General features: G+C 38.0%; 1 protein-coding gene across 1 annotated transcript in view; it reads right to left on the bottom strand.

Moving 5' to 3' along the window:
• LOC111146936 (glypican 5) overlaps positions 1 to 25955 on the bottom strand; it is a 707501-nt gene that overhangs the window by 350981 nt on the left and 330565 nt on the right. Inside the window, exon 5 of the mRNA XM_022502687.1 lies at positions 10005 to 10130. Coding sequence (XP_022358395.1) covers positions 10005 to 10130 — 126 coding nt within the window. The remainder of the gene's footprint in view (positions 1 to 10004; positions 10131 to 25955) is intronic.

Raw genomic sequence — 25955 nt, 5'->3', positions numbered from 1 at the left:
GGAGTAAAATATTTTTATCTTTAGAGTGTTTTTTTCTTTGTACTTTAACTTTTTTTTTTTTTAAGATTTTATTTATTTATTTGACAGAGATCACAAGCAGGCAGAGAGGCAGGCAGGCAGAGAGAGAATGGAGGAAGCAGGCTCCCTGGTAAGCAGAGAGCCCGATGTGGGGCTCGATCCCAGGACCCTGGGATCATGACCTGAGCTGAAGGCAGAGGCTTTAACCCACTGAGCCACCCAGGAGCCCTGTACCTTAACCTTTAATGATCCCTTAAGAAAACTGATTTAAAAAAAAAAATACTTTGGGCGCCTGGGTGGCTCAGTGGGTTAAGCCGCTGCCTTCGGCTCAGGTCATGATCCCAGGGTCCTGGGATCGAGTCCCGCATCGGGCTCTCTGCTCAGCAGGGAGCCTGCTTCCCCCTCTCTCTCTGCCTGCCTCTCTGTCTACTTGTGATCTCTCTCTGTCAAATAAATGACATCTTTAAAAAAAAATACTTTATTTATTTATTTGATAGAGAGAGAGCATAGGCAGAGGGAGTGGCAGAAGCAGAGGGAGAAGGAGACTCCCCAGTGAGCAAGGAGCCAGATATGGGGCTCAATCTCAGGACCCTGAGATCATGACTTGAGCCAAAGGCAGTCGCTTAACTAACTAAGCCACCCAGGGGCCCCAGAAAACTGGTATGTTGTGTGGGTACAAGTTGGGCAATAATTTTCCACAGTTAAGAGTATTTGATTAACTTCCTATTCAGACATATTCTTTACTTACAATCTCAATGAAATTATCATATAAAATATTAAATAATATCATTAAAATATTAACAAGGGACTATCTCCTACTCCCAAACCAAGATCCCTAATAATAGTTTTTACTGACTTGTAAACTAACCCCCATACTTATCTTTGTTTTCCAGATGAAAGTCTTTTTTAAAAATTTTTAAATTTTTTTATTAACATATGATATATTATTAGCCCCAGGGGTACAGGTCTGTGAATCACCAGGTTTACACTTCACAGCACTTACCATAGCACATACCTTCCCCAATGTCCATAACCCAACCACCCTCTACCTACCCCCCCTCCCCTGGGCAACCCTCAGTTTGTTTTGTGACATTAAGAGTCTCTTATGGTTTGTCTCCCTCCCGATCCCACCTTGTTTCATTTATTCCTTCCCTACCCCCCAAACCCCCCACGTTGCCTCTCAACTTCCTCATATCAGGGAGATCATATGATAATTGTCTTCAGACAGTTCTGATTCATGGTAGAACTCATTTAAAGAAGAGAGAAGTTCAATCCAATAGAGTTTCCTTTGCACTGAAGTAAATGAGTATACAGTGTTTAAAAGAAAATTTAATAGTTGATGAATGTTTACTATGTGATAGCTAGGACTCTAAACTGTTTCTGTGAACAACATTTAATTCTCAAATATGAGACAGGTATTATTGTCAGCCATATTTTAAAAATAGAATAACTGATACAATTAGTGGTTAATGAATGTGCCTGAATTTACTTCACTAGTAAGTGGCTAATCTTTCCTGAGAACCTTGGTAGCCTGGCTCCTGAGCCTAACATTTGTAACCTCTGGGTTTTAAGGGCTTTCTGAATGAATAGCTGGTATAATGAACAAAAGGGAAGCTTAATACTAAATAGTCAGGACATGCCCATTAAGCTCAAATGAAAGAGTATTGAGGAGAAAAGATAATCTGAAAGGTTACCTACAAATGGAAATAATGCAATTAATAGGCCACCAAACTTGAGGCATTTCTTTTGAGACTGCATTTGCACTCACTCTTTTCTTGCTTCCAATTCTGCTGATTAAAATTCCATCCAACCTTAAAGATTCTGCAAACTACTCATACTTATAATTATTTGTTCCATATTCATCTCCTCTATATCCTAATCTAATGAGAGATAGTTCGTGTCTGTCTTGTCTATCACTGTGCCCCCCATGTCTAGGACAACGTGACAGAGTACCTACTTGACAATGTAATTTTTTATGTCTTGTCATTTTTGTACCTCTGTGTTTTATTACAGAATTTTAAAACTTATACAAATAAAGGGAATAAGCAAGCCCTGTACCCGTAATACAGCTCCCACGATTATCCACACAGAGAAAATCTTGTTTTATGTATAGTATGGTTCTTTCTCCCCATTCACTGAATTATTATAAAAGCAAATCCCAGGCATCATCTAATCTCATCCATAAATATTTTAGAGAAGTTATTTTAAATGAGTGAATGGGAAAAATGAATGGAGACCCATATCACATATTAACTCTTTTATTAAATACTTTTTGAATTGCCTCAATCAAATGAGATTTCCACCCCTTATTTGAAAGCCTGTGGGATTTTTTTTGGTCTTCCTCACTTCACAGCATCTCTTCTGATGTGTACACAGTGTGAACATGTCTTCTACTTTTTTTTAGATTCTAAGCCCCTCAGAGGTAGGGACAATGTCTTACTTTTGCAAATCATTCAAAGTCTTTACAGTGTTTTAAACACAGAGTCTAGTTTTCTGTCTCCTACACACCAGTTCCAAATGCAGGCAAAAGGATGCTAAAATAACCCGCTTTCCATTTCCATTTCAGCCAAGAACAAGACAATAGATATGATTCCAAACTCGGATCCTAGACAAGAACAGCAGATGATTAGAAACTGCTTTCAGTTTCTCATCTTCATATCCACCTTGATCATATAAAAGGATTGAGCCTGAAGAGTTTGAAGCAAAGAATTTCTTTGAAGAAACTTGTTAGGCAGTTGTGACATTCTCCCATTCATTCATCCTAAGTGAGAGAGGCTTTAGGGATCCTTGGAGTTTGAAAAGATTAAAAAGACTGGTAGTAGATCTATGCCTAAGAACGGCAGCCTGGGCCTGTGGAGGAAGTTCCCTGACTAGCGGTAGAGTAACGAGAGGCTGATACACAGAGGCTGATACACAGGCTGATACACTCCCACCAAAAGCTAGAGAGACAAGCAAAGCTTCTATGGTCTAGAGAAGATAATAATGGAGAAAAAGACTCCACCAGAAGATCTCAGGAGCAAGAAGCCAGAGGTTTACCATCAAAGGGAGAAAAATGGGGAGGAGGCATTGTCTTGAGCCCAGAAAGCCTCAAAACATCAACTGTTCACACCTGCCAAGCTAGAACTGAATAATGAGAAATACAAAATTTTCAGTCAAAAAGAACATTCCCTTCTCTCACCACTTCTCTCTCACTTCTGTCCCATCACCTGTCAAGCTCCAAACATGGGGGAGTCAGAAACATTGTCTGAGGTCAAGGAGAACGTGAGGTCAGTATGTGGATGAGAAGAACACAAGATTGTCCTCTCCCCACCACAGGCACCTCCCAGAGTGACTCAGCACCCAACTGAGAAATGGGGAGAAATGACCACTTTGGGGATTTGATTATTCAGTTAGACTAGACCTTTTTGTTACAGAGGTTGGACTTTATATGGGACTGAATTTAATTACTAAATTTACACTGGTTATGGGACTAATGACAATAAAACGTCCCTTAAACACTAATAGTGACCAAAGGCTTTTGAGAATTGGTCATGATTTCATTCTAGTGACAAGGTAGAAAGGAGCCTTCTGAGTGGGTTTAATGGAGCAGTTCCCACTCTCACCTGAGTCCAACTCCCTGAATATAATGATTATACTCTTTTTTTTTTTTTTTTTTTTGGGAGGGACAGGACGTCTCTTCCCTTATTCTTTTCTTAAGATTTTTTTATTTTTAATTTATTTGACAGAGAGAGAGATCACAAGTAGGCAGAGAAACAGGCAGAGACAGAGGCGGGAAGCAGGCTCCCCGCCGAGCAGAGAGCCCGATGCGTGGCTCGATCCCAGGACCCTGGGACCATGACCTGAGCTGAAGGCAGAGGCTTAACCCACTGAGCCACCCAGGCGCCCCTAATGATTACACTCTTAACAGGAGACATGAGGCTAAGTAAGTTACTTACTAAGCCAGTGAAGAGAGATTCAGAAGAAACATCTCAGTTCAGAAGATGGGATAAAATGCAATTATTACCAAATAAATGGAGCATTTTTAGAAAAGACCAAATGTGTGTATTGACCTGAGAGAAATGGGTATTTTCCTAGGTTTTAACACTAGTGAGGAAGGTCAGGAGTTGGAGCAAATTGATAAAAAGTGCATCCTCTTGCTGCCATCTATGTCATTTTCTATAGAACCAAAATACTTCAGGCATCATTTAAAGAAAAATTATTTGCCAAGCGAGTGTACTAGAGTAAGGCAGAGAAAGATCGTACATGACCAAGAGTCTGCAAAGCCAACACACGAGCCATTCCTGCATTTGTCCTGTTGGACCTGAAATGTGTATTCTACAACGGGATGAACCAGACAGTCCCTTATATCTAAAGTCATACTTTTTTTTGTCTGTTTTAATTTCTCTCACAAAAGAGCAAAAGTATTTCAGTTTGTCCCTTACCAAGGATTGTAAACTCAGGTGTTTGACCTTGGGCAGGCCTTCACACTTTATCCAACCCAACCCAGATGCCTCATCTGTGATAAAGACAATCACACCTCATATGTATATAACCCAGAACACATGAGCGTCTTAGAGTCTTTAGACTCTGGTTTCCCAAAAATAACTATGGAAATTCACACAATGAGACATGCATGATTTTAAGATTAAGTCAGAAAACAAACCAACATCTAGAGTCAGCCATAGGCAGAAACTCTTATGATTCATCTTTCTTCTCATCTTTCAGCACTCAGCTTTGCACCCACATACTACCCACCAAAGTGTTATCACCAACCCACCTCCCCAGTGCCTGAATCTTTCAGTTCTCAAAAACACTTATAAAACTTCCTGTTCCTCAGAGTCCTCTTATCTTTAAAAAATTACAGACAGGTGTTCAAGGATACTAATCATTCTTAAACTGTCAGGTAATACAAGAGTTCTGTTATGAAAGAAATCACAGTAGACAAGAAGAGAGAAGATATATGACATATAAATGCAAAAGGTATGAGAGGTGTCGTGGTGGAGTTAGAGGTTATGACAAACATGAATGAGGGGACACATTCCATGAGGACTCAAGATTAAAGTCAGAGTTTGGCAAAGCTATATGTACAGTTGCATGGAGAGAATGACGTGGTTGAAAATCATTCCACTAATAATGGGAAACAGAGCCCACAGAAGACGGCTGTGATGCGGTCAGGGTGGGGATGTCTCCTAACCGTGTCTTAAGCCTCTTTGAATTCTGAACCACATCATATGGGCCATAGATATGATAATAATGATGACGATTATGAAGGTATACTTCAACAATATTAGAAACCTGATTGAATAGATCAAAATTTCAAGGGGAAAAAAAAAGAAATGCAAAACAGATTGTTGTTTAAGTCATGAAGAATATACTGCCTTTGCACAAACAACATAGGAAAAGTGACTGGTAGTTACATCAATGAAAACCGGAACAATCCTGAGACCTGACTGCCTTGTAGTCCCTAACATTTGCAAACGAGGCCAGGTGTTTAAAAAAAAAAAAAAAAAAAGGTAAATAAAATATAGTTGAACGCAAGCAAGGTCAGGAAGAAGAAGAAAGAGGGAAGATGAGTAGCTTTTCAGATAGATAATGTAAAGGAAAAATATGAGGTTACAAGATATTATATTTACACTTCAATTAAAAATAAAAATAAATTTTTAAGTTTTTAAAGAATTGTATGAACCAAGGAAGTGTATACAAGAATCAGCTAACAGCTTTGTATCACAAAATAAATACTAAATAAACAGATACAGTGGGATATATCTACTATCTATCTATCTCCAGGAAACATAATATTGTCTGAAAATCCGATAATAGATAAGTATAAAGCTTCAGAGACTTCTAAGGTTTTATATTTTTATCTGATTTTTTAAAAATTCAATTATATTCTGGTGGAAGGGGCACCTTATCATAAGAGTTTGAAAGCAAAACACTGAATTATGAAAGAAGCATTAAGGAGCAATAACTCAAGACGAAGTAGAAATCGTGCGGATTATTAATTGTACGAGGACACCTCACAGCTACTGGCTAGTCTGAGAGTTGTTGAGCAGGTCATAAATTCCCGGAAACTGAGGGACAGTAACTGAATTAAGCGTCTATTAATCAGAAAGGAAAAGGAAGCCCTGGTAATTAAGTAGCTGTCACCTGCACGTCAATACTCGGAAAGCCCAAGTGCAAACCATCAAACAATCAATTTGTAATCACAGAGAACTGAGAACAGAGCTCTGAGAACAGAAAGACGGACACAATACGCCTTTTGGAGAACAATTTCATTTCGTGATGAAGCGATAGGAGAGAGAGAGAGAGAGAGAGAGAGAGAGAGAGAGATGGAGACTGCATGGAATTCAGCAATACGTTTTCATCTTAAACCATAAATTCTTAGAACTGTTGATCTCAATGTGGAAGCAGAGTATAGGGAGCAGGCATGCCGTCTTTAAAATCATTTGAACTGAAATAGATATTTTGTTTCACAAATTAAACACTCCTTAGATACTGCAGATACTTGAGATATTTTCTGCTACAATCACAAAGGAATTCCGCCTCTTTTTATGAGCACAAAGGTGATTTCACCCATTTTTATAGGACTGTCATAATATTGAAACAATCAGTAGGGCTCTCCTATTCTTTGAGACAGCACGTCGGTGCACATAAATAGTCTTATCAATCATCTCCTAAAAAATGCCTTCAGGAGAAGAAGTCTTACCAAAGTAATCACTTTGCGCTTATCATGAATGATAGACTCAGTCTTGGCCACCAATTTATCCTACTGATGTGTGTGGCATAATTTCTCTGGGATGAATCTGATGAGTCTTATGCCACACCATAAGAAAAGAAAAACCGCTATCATCCCCAAATGTAGTATACATTCACTTGATACCCATTTCTTCCAAATGTGATAGCATTATTTATCTCAACTAAGTGCAGATCTCTGAAATGAGTGTTTTATTTGAGGATCTTAGTGCTTTCACACAGTGATCACTGCTATGCTTCCTCTTTTCTTTAGGAGAAAGTATCTAATAATTCAAGATTGCAACATTCATCAGGACTTGACTTTATCTCAAAGACTTCTTAGAGTCACTAGTTCATTATTTAACCATATCCATTACTGTTTTGACAAAACTATATCAAAAAATTACTAGAAAAATCCAAGTTAGCTAGAAATTATATGTAAAAATAGCACTTTCACTTCAAAAAAGAATTATGAAAAGAAGAAAACAATAATAGTCCATAATTCTAACATCACTGCAACATCTGTTCTCCTTAAACATAAATAAATACAACGTAAATTTAAAAAGGCCCCCAGTACTCTTAAGTATATTAGCAGTTTCCATGTAACTGTTCAGAAATATTCTATGCAGAACCAATATTGCTATTTTTTACTTATTTAGATCTGCTGGTAAAATGGCACTATCCTAGCTTTAACTATTTTTAATTTAATAGTCATTTGAAATTATTCCACATTAGCAGATAAAAATATGCACAGTTTTTGACTCACACATAATATTCCATAGTGAAGATACCATAATTAACCAGATATGATGGATATTTCGATTTTAGCACTGACTTTGCTTTGAAGGAAAAATAAAAAAAACCTGTTGCATAAGTACATCAAGAATTGGCGGAGCCACAAATAAAAATACAATTTAAATGCTATATTTTTTTTTAAAAAGTCAAGCACAGATGAGAGTTTTTCTCAAGATCAAATAGAAAAGAGATACCACCCATTCAGCTTGCTTTGGAGCATTAGGGAGTCAAGTTTTGGGAGAACTAAATGAGATAATGCTTGTAAAACCTTGGCTGACTGCCAGAAAATAATCAGGGCTGAAAAATGTTCATTTTGGAAGCCACCTGGAGATGGCGCTAGAGAGCCAGAGTGTGAGGCTTGTTGGCCCCCAGGTGAGCCAAGAGGAGGGGACCTGGGTAGTGGACCCATGAGGTTGGGATGGAGCAGAAAAAATATTCCCAAAGATAGGAAAATGGCAACTAAGGTAATGAGGCAGAGGAGTGTTTGAGAGAAGGTTAAGGCAAAGCATAAACTGTTCTCCGGAGAGTGGAGTCGGACAGTGCACTTGGAAGTGGCTGACAGGAGGCTGGGTGGTACAGCGAAAGGGAGAATAAGCTGGAAGCAAATGAGAATAATGCAAATCACTCGGTTTTGTTTTTTTTTTTTTTATCAGAATTGTGGCTACTTTGTACAGAGAATTCTTGCTAAAGATGAGCTTTTCAAAAAAAAAAAAAAAAAAAGCTTTCCTAAACCATGAATGAGGTCTTAAGAAATATACACTATAGAATATATTCTTTGAATTGAAAATACTATCCCTCTAAGTAAAGTTTTCCCAAATCACTGAGTTCCGCAACACTTTCTGTTATAGAAACTGCAGACCAAACAGTAGAGAGGAGGGGGACAAGCGGACACAAAGGTTCTTACAGCTCTAAAATGAGACGATATAACGTAATGCAATATATCACATGTTTTTATAAAATACACTAGACCTTCCATTAATCACCATGGGATTCTCATTAGCCCTTGTAGAAAAATCGTTAATACACAAGAAAGTTCATTTCTAACTTGAACAAGGTGAGAGGAAAAAGTAGAAGTCAAAGTATTATTTAATTATTAGATCCAAGTGGCAGGATTTTCAGAGACATGAAGATTAAAAGAACTCAAAGTTCCAGGCACCCTATGAGTGCTCTCAATAAAGGCAAGAAATGTAAATTTAGAAAATACACTCTAACATTCAAAGAACATAATGAAAAAAGAACACTAACCATGTCAGCCAAATATTTTATTTAAATTTGATTATGTTCCTGTAGTTAATAATTTTTTCTGCAAAATCTAAGAATCTCTATGAGATATTCAGATATAAACTACGAAATAATCATTTACTGTATCAGGAAATAAGTTTAAACTACAGTAAATATGATCACACAGAAATACATAAACAGTTTTTATTATTTACATTTATGTAAATTGGAGTGTATGTTTGTAGGGTAAGCTTAATTTGCTAATGATTTCTTTTTCTGTTGTTGTTAATAATATTTTAAATGAACTTAACATTCTCGTGGTAACGAAACCACCTATCTTCCTGTGGAGTAGGCATGCTTGTAAATCAGAAAGCTTAAGGCCCTCTCTTTTCGTAGATTTTTAAAAATAAAATACACGAAGACATTCAAGTCCCACTGCAGCCCAAGCCTTCATTCTATAACAATCACCAGCATTGTAAAATCAAAAGTCCAATTCCCAGCCAGTTATTATTGACCGCTGTTATAGATTACGGTGGGAGAATTTAGGACTTTCTCAAGCTCAGGAGATTACTTCAGAGTACAATCAGTTATAGGAAGCAAAGGAAAAGAAAATGTCAAAGAAATTCTAGACAATGAGGGGAAAAATGGGAAAAAAATTTCACTCCTAAGCTTGAGAACAACTGACAACATAGAAATAAATACTGCTTCAAACACACAGGGACGTAACCCCACTCTAACAAAGGTTCACACGTGCTTACGAGTGGGCACGCGCTTGCGCACACGCGCGCACGCGCGCGCGCGCGCACACACACACAAAGAGACAATTGTAGGAGGGATGTATTAACACCGCTGAGACTCAAATTCATATATCCATGAGTCTTTGGACAGGTATTCCCATTTCACTGAATTTCTTCACTCTCTAAAACTCATAAAGCTAAATGAAAAAGAAATAAGATACTTGATAAGCAAGACAGATTGGACAGAAGGTAACTAATACTTACTGAAAAAGTGGATTGTTGGTAGGTCTGAAATAAGTAGAAAAGGAAGACAGAATGTTCAAATGCCACAAAAATGCTATCGCATCTCCAAAATGCCAAAAAGGATCAAATTTATTTCTAACCAACTAAAGAGAAGAAATTGATATAGAGTCTAACCTGTGGGGCAAAGTTAAAACTGAAGTGGTCCATTCAAGGCCTGGGAAAAGAAAACAAGGATGAAAGGAGCCATGACGTTTTCGCAGACCACAACACATAAAATACCTTTTTACTATGTCTTCCCCGTTCCAGCACGGCAGCCCATCAACAGCAGCTAATTCGTTAACACAAAGCTCATCAGCCAGGCCTCCGTAGAACGTTCTGTACAGTCGAAGGCTGTTGATAAATTCTCTGAATGGGAAAACAAAGAAAACAATTAAAGCCAACAACCATAATAAATGCCGGTATAAATGGCATAATTTGTTATGAATGATATATAGAATGCAACTTTTTAAATTTTACTGCTTATTTTTTAGATATTCTCAATACTTTTCTAACAATCAAGATAAATACTATACTTTTTTTTAAGAAAGAAGGCTGGTACTCAAGTTTACTCTTTTGAGTCCAAGTTTTCACAGGGTATGAATTTTATATAACTCAGGTCCAAGAAGTTGTGAAGAGTACACACACACACACACACACACACACACACACACACACACCCCACTTTACGTAGTATGTGTAGTATCCCTAAAAGCCTTTGCTAGCTGTGCCATCTAAATCACAGGAAAATTAACTACTCACTTTTCTGGACAGAAATGTCAGAGGCTTTTAACAACTAATCGATTGCTTACTGATTAAAAGTCTATTAAACTTGGGTGGTTTTCCTATTTGGGTCTTCTCTTGGGTGTATAACAAGCTAAAATAAAATGTCTCCACTGATGTGGGAAGTAGAGGCAGAAGAAAAATTATTAAATTTTCTCCCTACCTACAGCCCATTGACAAGTCCTTGACATAGGCAGAGTGACCTTCCTCTAGGGACTCAACTGCCTCTATGTTAATACTTTGCTAAGGGCAACAGACTATCTTAGCCCAACCCCAAGGATCCTGTTAAGTCTCTTCTAACACATAAGAATTCCTTTGGAAACTTCCTTTATCTCTACCCAACAAGATACATGTTCGCAATCATCCCCCAAGCATATGATATACATCTGAAGGGTCTCACGACTCAGATTTTATTAGACAGCAATAAATGGCACTTTCCCAACAACAGCTCGTCCCCTCAAGGTCCTAGAACCCTTGCTTCCAAAATACCTGGGAGACTTACGTGCTATCCCTAACTCCCTCCCAACTTGAAAATACATAATGTGCCACTCCTCATGACCCCAGTGCAGCTCTTTCTGCTCAAGGGTCCTGTTCCCATGCTTTAATAAAACCGCCCTTCTGCACCAAAGACATCTCAAGAATTTTTTCTTGGCTATTAACTTCAAACCCTAACATCTTTCCTACATCATTCACTAAATATGAAAAAACTCAAATATGTAACATGTTTTAAAAAGCATGAAAATAAAAGTTGTTGTAAGGAATATTATTTAATACATGGACTGTTTTTTCCCCTCTCCTCTCATACTACATTTCTTTCTCCCATTAATTATGGGAAGGGAAAATTCAACAAAGAAAGTAGTTTGCTTTTTACTTTAAAAAGCCAATAGTTCAAGTTTTAAAATCAAAGCTTTGAGGTCCTAAGAATCTGAATTCTAACATTTCAAAAAACCAAGTCCGAAAAACTATACTTCTGAACTTTTGTAACATAAACCAGTGTTTTGGACAATGAAGTGAAAAGCCACTACCTTAATACAGAAGAGACGTCCTCTGGACGTCTGGAGAAGGAAAGCAAACCAGAACTCCATAGGCTGAGGAGCTAAAATGCAGCAATTATAAGAGTGCATTCCGACTGATATTTTAAAAACAACTTCTTTAAAAATGAGATCAAAGAGGAGGGGTGGCTCTAAATTATAGCTGAAACGAGCAAATAAAAAAAAATTAATCTTACTTTGACAGCACTGATGTTCAACTTTATTAATTTTAAAATTCTCTCTCTTAGTGGTTTCCAAAGAACTCTTTGTGGAAATGGCTGGAGTTTAAGTAACTTCTAATCTATAGGAAGGATAAATGTCATTTTCAAATATGTAACATCTGAAATCAGAGAGATCAGAAGCTTCCACAGAAAATGTTTGGTGACTATTTCACCAAATTTTTAGCAAAGCTTGACTAGATATGTAATAACAACAGGACTGCTGGAAGTATAAGTCTGACTTCTAAATTATACTCAATCCCCCCCCCAAAGTATACTGTAACCACTCACTTATACTTATTTATACCTTTTTTTTAGAGGAGGGGCAGAGGGAGAGGGAGAGAAAGAATCTTTTTTTTTTTAATTTTATAAATTTCATTTTTTTTTTAAACATATTATATAGGGAGAGAAAGAATCTTAAGCAGGCTCCATGCCCAGCACAGTGCCCAATGCCAGGCTCGATCTTAAGTCCCTGAGATCATGACCTGAGCTGAAATCAAGAGTCAGACGCTTAACTGATAGGGGCACCCAGGCGCCCCTATAATTATTTATACTTTAAGTTAGTTTCGATCAACTAGAAAATAAGTCCCACGAGGGCCATATTCCTGCTAACTGGAATGCATGAACAAATACCAGTTCTCATGATGCAGCTACTAAAACATAATGGATGAAGCCAACTGATTCCTTCCTAGAGGGGTGGGGTTTAATAAATGGAAAGATGATAGTGACTCCTGTCCTGAATTCCGTTCACTAAAATGATCACCTGTTTGGCATCAAAGATTCTTCCAGAAATGAACAGCCCTCGCACAAATGACTGGAATGCTGAGACCGCCAAATTGCCGGGATAAAACTGAATGGGAATTTCTTACGGACCCCAAACCTCCTCCTCCAATCTTGGTGAATGGTGCCTCACAACCAACAGATCATATTGGGAAAAGCTTTACATCTTTCTTGGCTAGTCCTCTTTCCCAATGCTATTCTCACTGCCTTCCTTGAGCCCTTATCATCTCTCTGGAATGACTGCATACCTCTAACCTCTTCCTTAACAATCACCCCTCATCCTCCAAGAAATCCACCTCTTCAAATTCAAATCTGATATGCCCAGGCCACGTCACTCACTTGCTTAAAGCCATCAATGGCTCTCTCTTCTCTACAGCATAAAATCCAAATTTCTTGGAAAGGCGTATAAGGCACCCTCTCACCTCCATTTTGGCAGCAACCCAAACCATACTTTGGGCTTCCACAAAAGTGAGAGACTTGCTGTTCCCCAAACAGACCTTCAAGCTTTTGCATGAGCTCCATCTGAAAGCATCATATCCTTAGAGATTTCCACTCGTTCTATAGGCAACAGCTATCAGTTACTTGTCACAAACTACTAAACACTATTGAGTACCAACCTCTGTGTTGGCACTATAGCTCAACAAGACAGTCCCTACCTTCTAAGAATGCACTATCTAGTGAAAACCCACAATAACAACACAGTGTTAACAGTGCCACCTTTGAAGACAGAGAAGGAATCAGGAAATTGTATAAACAAGATACTACTTCAGTGTTTCATGTAAAAAAAAAAAAGCAAACAACAACAAACAAAAAACAATAAGCAAACTTAAAGAGGAAAGAGAATATTGTGTTCAAAGACTCATATGCAGTTTAGCAAGTGGGGAGTGAGCTTATAAGAGCTTTAGTTAAAAGGTAGGAAGAGGCCAGTTTGTAATCAGCCTTATTGATCATCAAAAAACTGTTTCAGTTTTATTCAGAAGGCAATGGAAGGCATTAAAAGTTTTCCAGCAGGCGAGTGATGGCCTCATGACAGTGTTGTGGAAATACATAGAAAGTCAGTGAGGTCACTTAGTGGGCTATAACCAAGACTCAGGGGGAAAAAATATGAGGATGAGAAGAAAACACCTGTCAGTGAATATCATGAAAAGTGTTAGATTTGAAAGACATTAGGAATCTAGACTTGACAGTAAAAGTAAAAGTTTTAATATAACTCCTAATTGTCTTTCTCAACCTCCCTGAGGTGACGGAGGGGATGATTATCTCAGTACTATTCACTGAGAGAAGAAATAAAGGAAGGGAAATATAATGCTTTCAATGTCCCACGCTATACTTAGGATTGCTCTTCTCCTGCTCAACATTTTCATCTTTCTGTGGCACATATCACTGTCTAGTCTAGCATGTCACGTACTTACTTATTATGTTTTACTGTTTCTTATCCGTCTCCCAGTCTAGAATAAAAGACTCGGGCAGGCAGAGGCTTGTGTGTGTGTGTGTGTGTGTGTGTGTGTGTGTGTGTGATTCTTCTCATCAATATAGATCTTAAAACAGTCGTGAAGGCATATAGAAAGCTCAATAATCAGTAATTAAATTAATGAATGAGTTAACACTAATTAATAATTAAGTCTACTCTCATGTTCGGGGTTTGTGATTTCTTTGGAATGTACAGAAAGAGCAATCAAGTACAATGCTACTTTCAGACCAACTCTGTGTAACATCATCTGGAGATCTTGCCAAAATGTAGATTCAATTCAATAGTTCTGGGGTGGAACCCAAGATTCTACATTTCAATGAAACACTCAGACGATATTGAAGCTACTGGTACAAGAACCACGAATACCATGGACCTTTGCTGTTGAATATGTAACCTTGGCATCAGGGGATTGGGTGTGTGAATGTGAGAGTCATTATCTCCAGAGGGGGTGACCAAAGTCATGAAGGTAGATGAAATCTCCCAGGCAAATAACAGGCAGAAAGAAAAAGTCAAAGAAACTCAGAAGTACATTGAGCAAAGGAAGAAAATCTTCAATGATAAGAGCTGTGGACATTAAAGAATAAGGGAATTTGAACCTAGAGAGATTCCCCACTGTATAAAATGCCATTATGAGTTACTGAAAATAATGAAAATGCCCATTATATGTGATCCATCCCTCAGATGGAACTCAAACCCTGGTTGAGACAATACAAATTGTCTCAATTTGTATGCTGAGACAAGGTCTTTAAAAGGTAAATAAGTTCAAATGAAGTCATATGGATAGATCCTAATTCAACAGGACTGCTGTCCTAGTAATAAGAAGAGAGGGTAGGGGTGCACGGAGGAGAGGCCATGTGAGGACATACTGGGGCGAAGGCAGCCATCTGCAAAGCCAAGAGAGAAACCTCAGCAGAAACCAAACCTGCCAACATCTTGATCTTGGACTTCCAGCTTCCAAACTCTGAGAAAATTGATGTCTATTGTTTAAGCCACCTGGTCTGTGGTATTTGGTTATGGCAGCCCTAGCAAACTATACAATAATGAAAGCATTTGGAATAGAGGACTGGCCTTCAGATTTGCAGTACGATCCATCTCAAAGAGAGAGTGAGAAACTAAGAGTCTCAAAGACAAACATTATGGCAGTTTTGTGTGTGTGTGTGTCTGTCTGTCTGTCTGAATATGCAAGAGAGTTGAAAATATTTGCGTATGAAAGGGAAGGACAAAGCAAGGGCTTGCCAAAGTTCATTAACTTGTTCCTAAATATCCCAGTTCTCCATGTTCCAGGCAGAAATCCACTCTGAAGCCAGCTTTAGTACCTGACTTGCTCTGGGTTCTAAATATATGCAGAATGATATATATTCCCTTCAAGCTAAAGCTTTAAGAACCAATGTGGTTTTGCCAGCTTCTGTTTCTCTCTCCCCTGATGCCTGGCAATGTGTCACGAGGAGGCTGCCTAGTTACTCTGAGGCTTAAATCCAGGGCCTCTTAAGCAGTGCCCCCTGCTGGTCAAAATGTGAACAGACTAAAATGTGAAGGAAAACGCTTTTAAACCAATGTTAGGTTGGGGTTGTTTGCTACCGTATCATAATTTAGCCTTTCTTAATTGATAAAAAGATAGAAAAAGAAAACTAAAAATAGATAGTTCACACATTCTGAGGAGAGAGGAAGAATTTCTGAAAAGAGAGTGATTCTCTTTGGAGCAAGTTCTCTAAGACTAAAATGGACTGAAGACAGTCTGTGAAAGTTAAGATAAAGTTTTGGTTTGTGAAGACAGAAATATGAGGGGAGATCCTGCTTCAGAACTTTATATTCTGTGTTTGGAGGTTTTTAGGTCACAGGAATTAAGAGTAGTGTTTGTTGCAAGAAGTGATTGCCCCAGAGGGCCAAGGGATCAACACTGGATATAGAAAAATTGAATTGGGAAAAGAAGGGGATAAAGAAAACGAGTAGCTATCATGAGGTAAAAAAAGATTTATCTACTGCCATAGAGCCAATTAATGCTGCTCCTATTACAAGAATCCATACTTCAGTCCCCAGGCCAGTGCTTGGACTACTACACACCATCATGCTTCCTTTCCAAGTTTTGCATGAAGAGTCTCAATGAATAAAATATAGTACTCTTTGGATGATTCAAAATTTAACTTGCTGGAAGGGTGACTATATCCATGCAATTATTTTTCTACAGTTATGAGAGCCCTTGCCTGTTAAAACTAGGAGCCTAATGAATGTAGGGAGATGCAAAGTTCCAGTTAATTATCCTTGAGGGGCTATGTTACATATGTCTAGTTGTTCACCTTAGTCTTCAGACATCTTCACCTTGACAGTAACAGAAAATATTTTTTAAATATTTAAAATGTTTTTTAAAAAAACAGAGAAACATTCTTTGTCAGAATACTTATTCAAAGCCTATATGTTCAGGCCAGGCACAAATTAATACTTTTCTCATTTGGGCCTGTAAAAGTTTAACAAATGACATCCCTGTTGCGTTTTGCCCTCCTGCCTTCCTTTCACTGCGTGTCCCATGCTGTAACCAGAACTGGCTTTAGAAATCAGCCTAACAGGGGCACCTGGGTGGCTCAGTGGGTTAAAGCCTCTGCTTTCGGTTCAGGTCATGATCCCAGGGTTCTGGGATAGAGCCCCGCATCGGGCTCTCCGCTCGGCAGGGAGCCTGCTTCCCTTCCTCTCTCTCTCTCTGTGTGTCTCTCTGCCTACTTGTGATCTCTATCAAATAATTTTTTTTTAAAGTCTTAAAAAAATTAAAAAAAAAAAAAGAAATCAGCCTAACACTTCACCGTTTTAAAACCCTAGTGATTTAGATAAAATTTTTTACCATGGCACACAATCTCTCCACCCTTTAGCATCCTTAAAGTCCCCTACCCTTCACTCATGCATGCCAGCCAAAACCGCACCCTTAACAGATGTCTCCATATTTACAGGATAAGATTCTGAGTTTAGCACACACAGTTTCCTCTAACCCTAGATGGCCTTTTCCTCCCCATTATTCTCCCAGGCTTCTGCCCGTCCTTCAAGGTCTAGCTTAAAGCTCACCTGCCCTCTGCGTCCTTGTCTGACCTGCGTGTGCAGTTTTATTTACCCATCCTTGTTTCTTACACAGCCCTCACCCTCTGTGTTGCAGTCCTGGCTCTCAGATACTATAATCCTTGCGTCTGCATGTCTGCCTCCCTGCTTAGAGCAGCCGTTCAATAAAGGCAGGAGCCATGTCTTCTTCATATCCCCGGGCTTTGGGTCACAGTTTGGTATACAACAGGCTCTTGACAAATTCTCCCTGAGTTAGTCCCAGCCGTGGTCTTAGTTTTTAATCGCACCAGAATTAGAAGTTTTTAAAGTTATGCATTTTTTAAATGACAACGATAATTTAAAGTCCTTAAAGGACTTGGGAAAGTTGGAATTAGAGGACTTGGGAAACTTGGAATTAGAGGACTCATTCCTAGACTGCAGAAAGTAGACCTTCCTCATGTGTTGTGTTAGAAAATGAAGAACTCGAAAAAGCAGGACCACAAGTTATGTGGGACTGAACAGGCCCCAGGCAGAGTCTATGTACATGCGCTGCTGAAATTAACGTGTGGGAACACAATAATATTTAGTCACAACGTGCTGTAAGAAGGCTATCGTAATTAATACCTCACAGATAGACTGTGTTACAAAAACAGAAAGAGCCGGAGACCATCTGTTCCAGTGGCTCTCTGTCCTAAATGCATGTTATCATCGCCAAGGAAATATTTAAACTATACACCTAGAATTCTCCCTCATTCAGATGGACTGGCCTGGAGTGGGACCCGGGCATCTGAGTGCTTCTGAAAGCTTCCCGTAAGATCCACATGTGTGGCCAGGGCTGAGCATCTGTGATTTAGTCCAATTCTTTTATTTTGAAGCTAAGGAAAAGCAAAAGTCAGAAAAGGTAATAAAAACATGTGAAAAGCAAGAAGTTATTTACTCAGGAATTTATTTGTAGCAGACCTTGACATCTTTGTTCCACTAATTAATTAACTAAATAATTCATTAATAAACGTGCCATCCTTTAGCCATGTCAGGCTGATATTGAATATCTGAGAAGCCAAAGCTGAACGGATCTTTATATAGGAGAATATTTCTTTCCGTTTTAAAAATCTTATAGAAATTATCACCTTGTTCACAGAACACCATTAGTAGATTGTTAGACCAGAAAACAGAGAGAGATCACTTCTTTCTGCCAAAATCCGTACTTCAAAGGCATTATGTTTATAAACAGAATTTATCTGTATATTTCTACCAGTCTGAAAGGTCTGGTGCAGGACGCAGGGAGTAAGGCAAATTCTTCTCCCTGGCTAATGAGCAGTTTTGTTCACTGTGCCAGCACCATAAAGAGGAAAAAGCCTGGAGCACAATTGATCATTCATAGCTTGCAGCCTTGTTTGCCCTGAGCTTAACTAAAGGCAAGGGAGAAACATGGACCGGCATAGTTACTGCTTCATTCCTTCCCATGCCCTTGAGGCCAGCAGTGCCGGAAAGGGCTCCTAATGCATCACGTGGTAGGGGGGGAAAAAAAAATATATATATATATATGAAAAGAAATGCAACTCACCCTGAAGTGTCATTTATAGTTTGGTTGATACAGGAAGGTCTCATTACTACTATCAATTCAAGCAACGCTTCAGATTGGCCGCACCATTATAATTGACTTTAGTCTTTTTTTATGATAAAAGTAACATAGCTTTTCATAAACAGTGCAATAAATAAAAGGCACACGAAGAACAAGTTAGTATCTGTGCCTCCACAGTGTGTCCATCCCTCCCTCCTGAGGTGTAACCCACGTTAGCAGCCTGGTACACTTTCTTCAGTTCCTCTATGTGCACGCTAACAAGTAACCAAAAGCAGACCTACGGATAGACAGAGGTAAAAAAGACAAAGTAACAGTTTGGTTTAACCAAACTGGGACCAAGTTATGTACATATAAACCCAATTGGCTTTTCTCACTCGACAATATATCAAGAACCCATTTCAGATGAATAAGTCTTGGTCTTACTTTTTTTTGATATAGCTGTATAATATTCCATAATTTGAATATAGCAACTCTACCGTAATCTATCAAAAGATTCCACTAAGCTAATCTACATTTTAATTAATAAGGCTGATATGATCCTCATAAGTCTGGCTTAAAGAGTGGCGACCACATGTTTCAAATGTTGCCGATCTCCTAGGGAGCTGTTTTCACTTAAGCATATGGCCCTGATTTTACATTTGATTTCGCATTTCATTTCACTAGAGGTTGCTGAACACAGAGCTGTATTCAAAAGGCACGCCTCTAGATCTTATATCTTTATCTAGCAGGACTTTCTTTCAATTTTAAAACATTCATAAACTGTCACTTCCTCTCCTCTTTTTCCCATTGAACACAAAGTAAATGAGATTTCTAATTTTGACCAAAACTAGTTATCTGGAAAAGTATTGGAGAGGAATCTTATTTTCAAATGGAACTTTTCTCTGCAGAAAGTTTCAGACTGCACGTTCCTTTATTTAATCACACGTATTGATTTTTTTTTTACCCCCTAAAGTCAGTCCACAAATAATACAGAACCTAAATTAAAAGCAGTGCCTCCCACACTGTTTGAAAATATCTGTCGAACAAAGGTCAAATGTGCAGTTTGCTAGTTAATGGCCTGAGGCAAAGTTAAGGTTAATGTGGCACTAATGAGCAGGCTCAACCCTGTAGAGATGTCTGACCACAGTTGTCAAACAGCAGACATTTAAAATGTCAGTCTCCTGCTCGGCAGAGGAAATCTATAATTACATGTTTCCAGATAAGAACTATTTTCTCTTGCGTTTCTGAATCTGTGTTTAGTAAGTTTATCTTATTCCCAACTAAGTCATTCCATTTGGCAAAATAGTTTTATAATCTCCAAAACAGAAAAATATTTAAATTACTGTTCTACAGCAACAACGTCCATGCTGTAAATGCTTGAAAGTAATTAAATTTATACAGTCAGATTCGCTAGAGGGAGAACTGAAATCTAGTTTCCTGGACCCTTTCCATAGACTTTGCAACACATGAGAGAGATGGGTAGAAAGGGTGAATATGACACAGAGAAAGCAATGCAATGTGGGACACCATCTATCACAAATGTAAATTTGTAAAAAATTTAAGATACTATATGAAAATGTAACAAATGTGTTATAAGCACATGGCACTTGTATTTGTTCAAAAAGAAAAAAAAACTATTTTTCCTAAAAGAGGAACTCATACAGTGTACTCTCTGAACCCCATTCAAACCCACTGTTTGTTATGGAAGCTGTAGCCAAAAGATCCACACCATTCTCAAAGAGAAGGATTTTTTTTTTTTCCTGACTAAAGGATTCCAGGGTTATTTTTTCTCCTCATAGGAAGTCTTCTTATTCACGTTACATGATTTCCCTTCCTTAGATGATTTACTGTGCTTTCTCAACAAAGCAGAAGGGGTTTAGATGGGCAGTAAGTTGGGGAACACCAAGGGAAGGAATGGGAAGAAGAAATGCAAAGGAGTTCTGGAGATAAGCCAACAGCCTAAAATACTCTACAGAGGATTCTTTTTGACATGGGCTCTATGTTTAACTCTCTGTGCTAGCGATTTTACACCAGTTCTGAGTGGGACATTCACAGTCATCGATACAATTAATAGAGACACCTCTATTCCTCACTTTTCTGTAACGCTCCGAATCCAACACATTGCCGTTTAATGTCCCAGTAAAAAGCACCCTTTCTGAAAGCATCCTCCTTTAAAGAGTGATTTAAACCTGATGTCAAAACTAGGTCTTCAAAACTCTCATCTCATTTTCCCATATTGTAAAAAGGTACTCAAAAAGCACTGACTGTTCTCCATTAAAAAGGACTTCAAACAAAGATCTTAACTCATTTATAAAAATAAACACAAGACCACATGTTCAATACTTAAACAAATTTGCGCATCCAGCCCAAAAGAGGTGAGACAAATTTCTCCTACCTCACAATTTTTATTCATTTTAATAAAAATATGCAATTATTTGTTCAGCTCTACTGGTTTCAGGAAGCATATTATTGCTTTTTCAACAGGAAAAAAAAAATCTAGGACATGATTGGGTCAAAACCAATAAGAAGATTAAATCAAAAGATATTTGCAAATCTCACAATTCTAGTATACTTCTTTAATACTAAGAATCATTATTGAGTACGTATATCTTGAGATTCAGCATTTCAGGTCAAATCTTGAATGTTACTCTCTTTTGCAGTAAAATATTTTCTATGCTTAATAATATTTTAACTATAAGCTCCATGACTCAGAGGATATGAGAACATATTCTGTACAATATTTTCCTCTCTCAGCATGAACAGAAAACTAATAAAAAAACCTATCCCTTTAATAGTCTGCCAACAAATGGGCTTCTTCCTCATTCCTTCTTGCGTTTTTTAATTTTGTGTGTGTGTGATTTCAATCCTCTATTCGTGGTCACTGTTATCTACCAATCTATCTGACTGATGGACACTCTATGTCTGGTATAAATTTTTCTTGCCTGCATCCTCTGTACTGTATGCCTCTAGTGCAGATACTGGTGTTCCTGAGCTCTGGAATAAAGATGGGCTTCAAAGTCAGAAAATCTATAATTAAAAGGGTTCAGAGTAAATGAATTACTTTCATCTGCAATTTTATTCCCGTTATTCTGGTAATTCGCGTTTTAAACAGAAATTGCTCTTGAATGTTACATGTAACCCAGGTGTTAGTTTGGGTACCACAGGATATTACTGATCAAAGCTGAGTAATGTAAAATTACCTTTGCTCAAGTATGACACTTAAAATGTTGTCCATGTGATGGGAATTATAATGATCCTGCCTTCCATCACGATCATTCATACATCTGTTTATTTATACAAAGCTTAGCTTACATTGGAAAAAGTAGAAAAAATCAAATACAATGAACATTATAAATCCTTTGAGTTTACTCAATCTGTGGGACCCCCAAAGTCTCAGTTTGCATGTCTAGCAGGATTCCTGTGGAAGGGAGTGAAACCAACACAGCCAAAGGGGCACCTTAGACCTGTTCATCTTCAAAGTCATCAAACAGAATGAAGCATGTTTTTGAGAAGAAACCTGGATCTGAAAGTCTATAATATGGGCCTAAATAAAGAAGAATCCTCCTGAAACTACCTTTGAACTTTCCTTCAGTTGCACTTCCAAGTAAAAGTTCCCACATACAATTCCGGAGATCATGACGTGCCCTGGAAACGGTGGATATACATTTGTGTCTGAGAGCAAAGATGGAAAGTGAAAACAAAAACAAAATAAAATGAAGGAAAAACAGGGCTTCCATCAAATGATATAATCTACTTTAAAAAGACATTTCTCTTATTTTGAGGACAATTGTGGAGGAATTGGCAGCTCTGTCATTTTCCTTAAACATACAATAGGATAAAAATAAAAATATCCTATTTCCTGCTTTCCCATATTATCATAGGCATCATTTAGACCCTTCCAATGCCATTAACAGATTTAAACGGATGGAAATGCTTTTTGCTATGCAAAACCAAGTGGAAGAAAGTGCTTAGTACTCTTGCTGAAGACTGAGCGCCTATGATGCTTCTACACACAATTAATTGTGCTACTTTAGTAAAAGAAATAAGCCTCACTCATCATCCTGATTCAGGCCCCATAGATTCTGCTAAAAATTCTTAAGTAGTTTTTATGCATTCCTACAAAAATCGTCAATTTCAGTATGACATGACTTTAAATCTTCCTTACCTCTCCAAAAATTGAGTGGAAAAAAAAAAATGAGAGCTGATTTTGAAATTTGTTTTCAACTTCGTACGTTTACTGACTTTCCAAATGAAAAAGGATGAAGGATTCCCTTTTTGTAAGGAGGAAAAAAAGAAAGAAAACGTATTCTCAAGTATATTAGGCAGGAAGAATCTCACTCCACAGTTTGATTTTTTTTTTTTTTTCCGGTTGGGGGATATCTTGAGCCATATAAATTGGAAAACCCTACAGTCACAATTATAAACACTGCTGAAAAGCTTCTAGCTCATTTGGCCAAGCTGCTACTGGGAGATAGGTTTTTGGAGAATCCGTTTGAAAAAACTGTCGAATTTAAAGGTCATTCTTTCCATGGCTGGGAAAAATATGTATATTTTTCATTCTTTTTGCAGTGAGAAATTTGAGGAGGACTTATTTCTACTCACACTATCTTCAAGGTGAGAGCGTCAGTATTACAGATGTTGCAAATTAACTCGAGGACCAAAGGACTGTGAACCAACAACGTAACTTTAAAGATTTAAGAACAAATCTCACCCTCCCTCATAGAACACTACCTTCATCTAAGCAAACAACTAAGAGTTCTAACTGCAGCCAGGGATAACTATACAAATCTGCTTTCTATGATTTTCAATAACTGCTATTATCAGAAAAAGAAAAAAAAAAGAGTACCTGTTAGATATCAAACATGTACACACAGCCACATCTAAGACCAGTCACAATTGCAATTTCTCGTCCATACCTTTCGGTACAAATACTGCTCAGTATAAGTTAATCATTCATTGGTTGGATTTAGTTTCAGATATGTCATGAAATGGTCATTAATTTTTCCATGAACATCTAGAAAGTAAGAGCAAACCTCATTTTTAAAGGCTTTATTTTTAATATTAGTTTTAGCTGGAGCAAACTGCTTTTCACTACAACAGAATTTTGCATGTATTTGTTTATGAACTTTCTTTTTCTGGGAAGTTTTTATCAGATTCTCTGTGGGATACATGACCCGCAAAGGTTAAGCACCACTATCCTAAACTTTTGCCATATGTTTATTCTGCCTTCTGGCATTCCTTCTTCCTGTGTGCCTGGTTTTTGACCCCCTGGGGTCCTGCTTTTCATTATTCATTCAGGTCTCGATGCTGGCCTGCCTGGGAGCTCCCGTTTCCTCAGCCCTGCTCTGGCCTGGCCTTTTGCCCCCTACCCAAAGCCTTGCCTTGGCCTGTCCTGCCCCGGGTGCCCTCGCTCCCACCACTCACCAAGCACTGTTTTAAATTAACCAGAAATGTTCTCATTGAAGGGAACATGACTTTTATTTTAGTAAATTAAACTTACAAGTAATAAATAATAATGGCACCTCAAAGAAGCACTAACTTCCTTTTAGGAAATAGATTGGAAATTGCTTTCTCCAGTCCTATAAGTAATATTAAATTTTTCTCTGTGTTGACTTTTTCCTGACCTATGGATATTTTCATCCACCGAGTTTGTATACACACAATTCATCATTAAGCCCGGTATGTCAATATTGATTTAACCATATAAACACATACACCCAAACACACACATCAAGAATTTTAAACATTAACTAATTTTGGTTTCACTAATAAAACATTGTGCTAAATAAAGTTTGACTGTGTAGATAGAAATTCATGTATTGTAAGCCAACTGATCCTATGTAATATGAAACTATTCCAGCTATCTGGGCAATAATCCTAAATAATATTAAGTGTCCTTCATTCAGATTATGTTTGAAAGTTTTTCCTGTGCTTAATTAATTATTTTAGTCACTCCGCTGTGTTCTTTTCCAATGAACAGGGTAAAAATTAATTTGCTTTCATAGACAGACACATCCTGAAACAGAACATGGCCTGCCTGACTCATTCCTCTCTTTCAATTAAGTAGTTTCAAGTCTCCTTTTTAGCTCCCATTCTCAATAAATAAAATTGTTAATGTTCAGGTTATAAAATTCCTACTCAAATCAAGATTTAATAAACACATGAGAATAACATGGAGCTGCCTGATGATATGATACTCCATTAAGTTCTGAAGGGATGATTTCAAAAAACAAAAATTCATAAAACAATTATATTTTGTCTCAAACATTAAAAATCCAGAGTTTCCAAAAATGCTCTTTTCCCCACTTTCACATCAAAATCCTCTCCTAGGTCAAAAATATTTTAATTTTACTAACCATCTAGGACAGTCTCTATTACCCCAATGCACAGCCATGCATAGAGCTAATCCCCTTAATTGGCGCATTCTTAAATGCGGGGTTTGGCTAATTGGAATGCTTGCTGGAGAACAGATGGGGCACTGGTGTTGAGACTCTGTCTTAATTTATTGTCCTGGGGTTTTCCTAATTACCCGCTTAATTGGCACAGCCACACCACTTTGAAATAATAATGTACCGCTAATTATCACCGATTTAAGCTTGCTAATAGCTTATTCTTACCAGCTAACTTCAAGAAATCAAGCAGAGAGCAGGAACCGCCACAGGGAAATCACTCTGCCTAAGCTGGTTTACACAGACACAGGAGTGCAGTGTCTGCTAGAGCTGTGCCGCTTTGGTTTCTGCCCCAAAAGAAGACACAGTGATGCTTTTCTGGATGTTTAAAGAAACGGTCGCTCTTCCTTGATTTTTTTTCAACTTTTGGAGACCTCTGTGACTGGTATGTACCCATAACTCAGAGTCTCAAATTAGCTCATTATTGGCATTCTACATAAATAGAAAAAACCGGGGTGGGGGGGTAGTTTGAACAAGTACCATCACGTCTCCAAAATATCACCAAAAGAATCCAGTGCTATGGTTTCATTTCCCTCCTTCCACACCAAAACACTGACATACTCTATTCTTCGGGCTTAGCAAAACTCTCAGATCCAAGGACAGATTCGGATGTCCTTCTTCAAGTGTTAGAAATAGAGCAAGGAAAAGACAAGGTATTAAACAGAAGGGTTCTCTTTAGAAATGAATACAAAGGGAGAAGGTAGATAAAGAAAACAAAGGGGCTGTGAACTTGGGAATTTATAGAGAAATATCTGTTTTTAGTATCTATTTTAGAAATAAGATACTACTCTTCTGCCTTAGTTTATACTTATTCTGCATCAGTTTCAGGCACTTTTTCAGACATCTCCCGGTCAGACTCTTTAAAAGCCGTTCCTGGGACAGG

The sequence above is a fragment of the Enhydra lutris genome, unplaced genomic scaffold, assembly GCF_002288905.1.
Source record: "Enhydra lutris kenyoni isolate GAN:26980312 unplaced genomic scaffold, ASM228890v2 scaffoldscaffold15, whole genome shotgun sequence".
In the NCBI taxonomy this organism is placed as follows: domain Eukaryota; kingdom Metazoa; phylum Chordata; class Mammalia; order Carnivora; family Mustelidae; genus Enhydra; species Enhydra lutris.
This window is presented reverse-complemented; position numbering and strand designations above follow the sequence as displayed.